Raw genomic sequence first — 8,136 nt, forward strand, 5'->3', positions numbered from 1 at the left:
GCTTATGAGTTTGAGGCCAGTATGGGCTAACAGTGAATTCCAGATTAGTCTTGGCTACATAGCAAGAATTTATCTCAAAAACAAAACAAAACAAAACAAAAAAACTCTCTAGAATGAGTTGGAGAGTAAATTATGTAAAACCTGGTTTCTTTCTCTTTTTTTGGTCTTTTTGAGACAGGATCTCCCTGTAGCCCCAGCTGTCCTGGAACTCACTATGTAGACCAGGCTGGCCTTGAACTCACAGAGATCCACCTGCCTCTGCCTCCCAAGTGCTGGGATTACAAGCATGAGCCACCATGCCAGCCTCAGCTACCTCTTGAAAGCAAGCCCCGTCTTTCACTTCAGTGAAGCAAGCCAACCCTGTGGAGGGCACGGCCTGCATTAACTGGGGCAGACGGCCTTACCCACTGTGACGAGGTGGCTGTAGGTCTCCAACATCATGTCCCTGTACAAGACTCTCTGGGTAGCATCCAGGTATTCCCACTCCTCCTGAGAGAAGTCAACAGCCACATCCCTAAATGTTACTGAGCCCTGAAACCACAAACACAAGTATAGTGATGCTGAGGGACACTTTCAAGATAGAACAGCAAGAAAGTGGCAATATGGACATGCCCAGGGTGCCTGACTGCCGCATCCTGGAGGAAAATATGCAATAATGTGCATTCCATATCAACTGCATCCTTGAAGCCATACCCCAAAAGAGAGGTGTTCCCTGAGTTCAGAGCAAAATGCCTTTAAAAATTAGGGTTTACCAAAAGGAACATCTCAGTCCCTGACTTTATTATGGTATCAGATGATAGCACACAGATTATTTTTTTTATCATGACAATGATCAGGTTTAAGAGTCTATTAGGTTTAACCTTTTTTGATTTTTTTTTAAAATACTTTCAGGATGCTCAGTGTGTCTCAGGTCTTCCCTAATTCTGGGAGCCTATAATCACTGCCCACTGGATGGCCTTTTCCCTCTGCCCACTGAGTATCTCCCTTAAAGCCTCATCGAGCGGACCATCTTCTCACACATGCAGACTGAGGCCATTTACCATCAAACCCTGCATCATCTGCCTGAAAACTTCAAATCTGGGGTGAGATTTCCACGTTTCCAAGTGCAATCAAATGAGACCATTAAAACTTCTCAAAACCCTAAAACCACTTTCCCTGTGAGACTAATGCCTCAACAGCTGCAACAGTCCTCCTGACCACAGACTAAGCAAAGAAACCTCTAGTATGCCAGACGGAAGGAGACACGAACAGGAGGAGCGCTAACCAAGCCTTGCTGTAATAGGGAAGACTGCAATGTAGGATTTTGGATCCTAAGAAGCTTAGGAAGAGAAATGGTAACAAAGACTCACCTGATCTGAAAGTCATCAAAGATAAGAGAGAAATACAAACTTACAGGGACCATGTTTGCAAAATTTCTGTTGGCCAATCTTCTTGAGGTTCCCTCTGGAGAACGAAGAGAACGCCTGCATCAAGTGGTGCTTCACTGTTCCCCAAGCAGCTTCAATCAATAGACTGCATCTGCTACTTCTGTATCTCAAGTACCCCCATGTGCACACCGCTCTCCCAACACACACACACACACACACACAGAGGTTAGAAGCAGACAGAGTCCACATAGACAGCATCTCCCTGTAGCCCCAGCTGACCTGGAATTCGCTATGTAGACCAGGCTGGCCTTGAACTCACAGAGATCTGCCTGCCTCTGTATCCCAAGTGCTGGGATTAAAGGCCTGCGCCACCACGGCCAGCCAGATTCTCTCTTAAACCTCAGAGAACTCACAAGGCACAAACACAGAAATGCAGAACCTAAGCACTTCTGCCCGAGTTCCTCCAAAATATCCCACAGAAGGGATTCTGGCCAGCCCTTCACCCTTGGAGCCGGGCCCTCATCTTCCTACCTGTGTCCTGCCTCTCAGGACTGAGAAGGGATGGCATCATCCAAATCAAAACTTTTGTGAACTGGCCTGGGTGAGTTGGAGTGAGGCTAGAGAGGATGCTGTGGAATTGCTTGGGCAGTGATCGGCATTCAGGACCCACTCTTTAGTAAATGGGATTCACGCACTATCCAAATTTTGAGAACTATTGCTCAGTGTGAAGACTGCTTATATTATATCAATTAAAGCATGATTCTTTATGGACATTATTAGTTACATAACATGTTATCACAGGAGGAAGGATTTGCTTAGTATTTCTGTATTATGGGATACTTATTATTATGGGATGCTTAGTTGACAGAATAATTTTAAATGTCATTCCAGGTGTCACAGTCTTTTGATTCTAGAACAGCGTTTCTCAACCTCGGCACTGAGCTGGATTAGTCTACGCTAGTGTGGTGGGAGGGCTACCTTGTGCTCCGTACAGTGCTTAGCAGCATTCCTGACCTCTACACACAAGACCTCAGTAGCACATACAACCCTGGGTGACAACCACAAATTCCTAAGACATTGCCTGAGGAGTTGCATTCGTTCACTTGAGAACCACTGCCCTAGCCCAGCAGGTGTCGGCTTTTGGTTCAGGTACATTTCCTGTGGTTATGTTTGTTTATTTGTTCATTTGTTTTTTGAGACAGTCTTGTTAGCCCTAGCCCAGGCTGGCCAGGCAGAGATGACAGGCGTGTACCACCATGCCCAACTCTCAAGTATATATTTGATAGCTTGTGAAATTATACATATTTCTCTGCTACAAACTTCACATTTAAAATTCTCATTTTTCTTTTTTGCTACTGCACATTCCCGGACAGCTATCCTGCGAGCCGCTCTTCCCGTCTCCACCTCCCATGTCGCCAGAAGAGTGCTGGGATTACAATTATAGACATATGCGGCTGCATGTGCCTTTACATCAGTTCCCAGAATTCAAACAGAGGTCCCCCTGCCTACGGGATAAGCACTTTACCCACTGAGTGATCTCCCCAGCCCACATTTATTAATCTCTATAATAATTCAGTATATGACTTCATGGCAATTATGAATTTCTTTACTTCATAAGTTTTTTCATTACTAAGGCCAGATATGAAGCCACAGGAAGTCAGATTAAGAAGTTCTGTCTTGGGGGCTAGAGAGATGGCTCAGTGGTTAAGAGCACTAGTTATTCTTTCAGAAGACCAAGGTTCGAATCCCGCACCCACATGGCAGCTAACAACCATCCATAACTCCAGTTCGAGGGGATCCAACTCCCTCTTCTGTTCTCTGCAAGCACTGCACAACACAGGTGCACTTACTTATATGCAGACATAACATATGCAGACATAACACTCATGCACATAAAATAAAAATATTTAATTAATTAAAATTAAAGTTAAAATTAAGAAAAGAATTTCTGTCCTGAGCTGGGCATAGTGGTGCAGGCCTTCAACCCCAGCACTCAGGAAGCAGAGGCAGGCCATCCTGGTCTACAAGGAGACTTCCAAGCCCTGCTGGGGCTACAGGGAAACTTTGTCTCAAAAAGATCCAAAAAAAAGGAAGACTTATTTCTGTCATGGAGACAGAGGCAGGAGGTCTGCGCCATGTTTCAGGCCAGCTTGATATACATGAATTCAGGCCAGCCTCTTCAATAAATGGTGCTGGCAAAACTAGATATTAAGACTCAGAATGTGAGACCTCTCATATCACAGGCAAAGTCAACTCAACAACAGATTAAAGATTAAAATATAAGAACTGAGCTGGAGAGATGGCTCAACAGTTAAGAGCACTGGCTACTCTTGCAGAGGACCAGGGTTCAATTCCCAGCACCCACATGGCAGCTAACAACTGTCCCTAACTCCAGCTCCAGGGGATCCAACAGCTTCTTCTGGCCTCTGTGGGCACTGCACAACACAGGTGCACTTACATGCATGTAGACAATACACTCATACACGTAAAATAAAAATAACAAAATATTTTAAGGATATGTGCCACCGTGCACAAAGATGTGTGACACCGTGGGTCATTTTCTTATTACATCACAATGGACTACTCCTAATGTTTCTGCGAATGACCTAAAATGATCACAAAAAGCAACAGCTAAAACATACTCTGCACTTATATGCCTGCCACTGCCCTAAAGGGCTTTACAATATTCATTGTGATGTTCATTACAAGCTTAGAGCCAAAAGGGAACAGAACCAAGACTCCAATCCAGATACTATGGATCCACATCTCCCAGTTTTTTCTAGAGCACTGTACCTGGCCAATATTACATATTTTGACTCGTGGACATTAGCTGTTGTTGATGCTGAATTTTGTGCAATCACTTTCCCACTCCCAAGAGCCTCACAGATGAATGTAAATCACCTACCATCTCCATTCTCCACTGGATGATCATGTGACTGGTAAGGGCAAGGGGACAATATAATGGGCCACAGCGGTGCGGATTATCAATTTGCATGATCCCCCTTCATTTACTGACAACTTACTAGAACTTCTATATTCCAAAACTATAATCTCTTTCTGAAACAGAAACAAAGAACAAACTCACTCTCGACTCTGAGACATGTAGCAACTGTGCTGCCATTCTGCCCCAAGCCCCTCTTTCAAATGACTGTGACAGAGGGAGCAGAAGCAAGCCTGAGACCCCAGGCTACGTGAGAAGGCATCCTCCGTGAGCTTTCCTTCACTCTGCAGAGAAGGGGATGCAAGTACAGCACGCGGAATGGCTGCTGGGCACAGAGACGATGGTAACACCATGATCTCAATTTTGTAGCTGCCCTCCTAGGCAACCCTCAGAGGCACTTCCAGCCCTCAAATGCCCATCCCAAGTCCAGAGATGTACCTTCTTATGAAAAGCTTCACCTCAGAGTCCGATCTGATCTCTGACTACTGAGGCTGCAGCCCTTGTGGCTGAAACAATGCAGGTATGATACCCAGATGTTGCAAAAAGAGCTCAAGGTCCAAACACGCACACATGCACAGCGCGCGCGCGCGCACACACACACACACACACACACACACAGATCCTGCAAAGAATTCCAGGTACAAACACCAGCGCACACTCAGATGCTTCAAAAAGAGCTCAAGGTACAAACACGCGCGTACACACACAGATGCTGAAAAAGAGCTCAAGGTATAAACACGTGCACACACACAGATGCTGAAAAAGAGCTCAAGGTACAAACGCGCGCACACACACCACATCACCCCACCGGCTCCCTCTCCGGCCCTGCTGGGTGGAGACCTACGCCAACCAGCGGTCTCCTCCTCCGACCACAAAGGCCTGAACCCCGCGGCGTTGCGGGGGGAGGGGGGGGGTGCCTGGACACCGGAAGTCGATAGTTAGTTCCGGCGCGGTGGCCACTGGGAAATACAGTCCGCATGTATAGAAGCCCGGGGCAACCTAGAGCTCTACGGTTTTGAGCGACCCCAGCTTGCAACTGCAGTCCCCACTTCCGGGGTCTGCGCGCAGTGGCTTGTGGGAGTTTCCATAGGGCTGTGCACTTGCAGGTAAGGATGCCTGGAGTAATGGAAAGGAAGTGCCTGAGCTGCTCATGCAGCGGTGGTTTTCCCTCTTACGGAGAATACAGACCAGCATAACTTGCAGAATCGCAAGTAAATTAGATCAAGATGTAGCTGCTTTGATTTCACTTTGAGACACTCCTCCCCCCAGGACATAACCTCTCTGCTGTGAGACTATGAAAAATATGAAAAGTTTGAACTAAAAAGTTGGTTTTAAACATGAAGAGGAGGGGTGGCTTACATCACAGAATTCAGAGTCAAATGTCCTGGAGAGGCAGGTGGTTGTGAGTTCAAGGCCAGCCTGGCCTTCTACACAGCAAGTTCCAGACCAGCTGATCCTGCAGCGAGACCGTGTCTCAAAAAAACATAATATTAGGGGCTGGAGAGATGGTTCAGGGTTTAAGAGCACTGACTGCACTTAGACCCGAGTTCGGTTCCCAGCATCCATATGGTGGCTAATACCCATCCGTATCTCCAGTTCCAGGGAATCACACACCCTCTTCTGACTTGCCGTGGGCATTGTATGACACGGGTGCACTTATATACATGCAGGCAGTACACCCATACACATAAAAAATAGTAAATAAAAGGTTAAAAGTAAAAGACCGTCCTCACAGTAGTCAAAAGAAGGGTGACTTCTAATTTTAAAAACAAGGCAGATTTAGGGATGAAGAATATTACCAGTAATAAGAAAGAGGGCAGTTCATAGTTGGGTGTGATGGTGCATGCCTGTAGTCCCAGCACTTGGGAGGCGGAGGCAGGCGGATCTCTGTATTGCCTGCGTGTATGTAAGTGCACCCGCATCGTGCAGTGCCTGTGGAGGACAGAAGACGGCATTGGATCCTTCTGGAACTAGAGTTATGAACAGTTGTTAGCCACTATATGGATGCTGGGATTTGAACTGAGGTCTTCTGCAAGAACAGCCAGTGCTCTTAACCACTGAGCCATCTCTCCAGCTCTGCTGTGTGGGATTTGGGGGCAGTCAAACACACAACTAGGTAGATGCTGTTGGCCATAAATACTTCATTAGCTACACATAAACTGAATTCCTACTGACTCTGCCCACCGGATCGCCTCTATTTCACCCCTCAGCCCTTTCTGCCTTTATCTCCTGCTGTGCCCACAAATATTCCCATTTCCCCCCATCACATGTGCAGCTCTGTCTCTTCAAATATTCCTCTGTCCTGCTTCACAGTGAGGTCGAAGTCATGTGTGGGGAAACCCTCCACTGCCTTCCATCCTCCCCATGGCTCCTTGATTCACATCTCATCCATTCCTTCTAGCTCTGCATTGTGTGGGTGAGCCACCCCCCTCCACAATGAAAATTGATTTCCATGATTCTGTCATGGATCTTGCTATTTTTAATTAATACCAGACCTTGATCTAATGAATAGTAAGTATGTCTGCTTAGGTCAATGATCCTGAGCTGCCAGCTTTCCCACACATCAGTACTGAATTCTGCCTACATCCCATGAAGTTGTGGATACCCTAGGCCAATGTTGTTTGAGAGAGTGGTGTTTGCTGTCTTGTTCTTTCCCCCCATTTATCATGTATGTGTGGTATGGTGTCCATGTGCATATTGCATGTGCACGGGGGGGTTGTCCATGTGCGTGCATGTGCATGGGAGGTATGCATGCACCTGCATGTGGCTGCAGAGGTTATGATTCGCTCATCCTCCAAGTTCTTCCCCCTTATCCATTGAGGCAGAACCTCTCAATCAAGCCCAGAGCTTACTGAGATGACTTGTCTTGCTAGCCATCTTGCTCTGGGGATGCCCTGTCTGTGCCTTCTGAGACGGAATTACAGGCCAGTCACCATGCATATCTGGCCCTTACTTAGGTTCTGTGGATCTGACTGGTCCTCACATTTGTGTGGTATGCGCAGTTTAACTGCTGAGCCATCTCCCCAGCCCCATGTCTTCCTTTCCTATGCTTCTTCCTTGCGTGTATTATTTTGTGTGTATGAGTGTTATGCCTGCATGTGCGTAAGTGCACCCATGTCGTACAATACCCATGGAGGACAGAAGAGGGCATCGGATCCCTTGGAACTGGAGTTATGGACAGTTCTTAGCTGTCATGTGGGTGCTGGGATTCAAACCTGGGTCTTCTGCAAGAGCAGTTGATGCTCTTAACCTCTGAGCCATCTCTCCAGATTCCCCCTTGCATGTGTTCTTGATCTATAGTCTGTTGGTGTTCCACTACTCAGTGTCATTTCATTATGTAACATGTTTTATGTCACTTCGCAGCCTTTTGACTAAGATTGTATGTGACATGGTATAATGTATTCTAGGTCCTCATCTGCTACTGAATTAATATACCTCCCCCCACCCTGACCTGTCCTTAGACACCCTTCTACCAAGTCTTTTTTATTTGTTTTGTTTTTGTTTTACACACTAGCCTGGAATTCACTCTAAAGCCTAGGCTGACCTTAAATTCCTGGCTGTTCTCCCATCTCAGCCTCCCAAGTGCTGGAATTACAGGCATAAGACACCACACCCGACTCTGAATCCTTAATAGAAATGATTCATAAGATTTCTAGCCATCCAAAATTTTTCTTTTATGAAACAGACCCTTCATGTTTTTTTGGAACACAGCAGGCAAGTGCATCTTCTCAAATCCCTCGTGTTTTAACTCTGGAGTTCTTTGCACCTGTAAGGAGTGTGAGACTACCTCCCTTCCGATCACTTCTGACAGCACCCCGCGACAGTCTC

At 46.4% G+C, this 8,136-nt stretch overlaps 1 protein-coding gene across 6 annotated transcripts in view; it reads right to left on the reverse strand.

The window, feature by feature from the left end:
• Nucleotides 1–5,207, reverse strand: part of LOC103750754 (zinc finger protein 780A) — a 20,715-nt gene extending 15,508 nt beyond the window's left edge. Inside the window, exons 1-3 of one of the 6 annotated variants that reach the window (XM_008853982.2) lie at nt 5,104–5,207; nt 1,394–1,443; nt 405–531 (exon numbers count right to left, since the gene is read on the reverse strand). In XM_008853982.2, the coding sequence (XP_008852204.1) occupies nt 405–531; nt 1,394–1,402 (136 nt within the window). In that variant the 5' untranslated portion in view covers nt 1,403–1,443; nt 5,104–5,207. Of the gene's footprint in view, nt 1–404; nt 532–1,349; nt 3,097–4,452; nt 4,894–5,103 lie in introns of those variants that run through there. The other 5 variants (XM_029556573.1, XM_008853979.2, XM_008853980.3 and 2 more) reach the window with 5 other exon arrangements.
• Nucleotides 5,208–8,136: the final 2,929 nt, after the last annotated feature.

This window comes from Nannospalax galili, unplaced genomic scaffold, assembly GCF_000622305.1.
Source record: "Nannospalax galili isolate Female #2095 unplaced genomic scaffold, S.galili_v1.0 scaffold886, whole genome shotgun sequence".
Lineage (NCBI taxonomy): Eukaryota > Metazoa > Chordata > Mammalia > Rodentia > Spalacidae > Nannospalax > Nannospalax galili.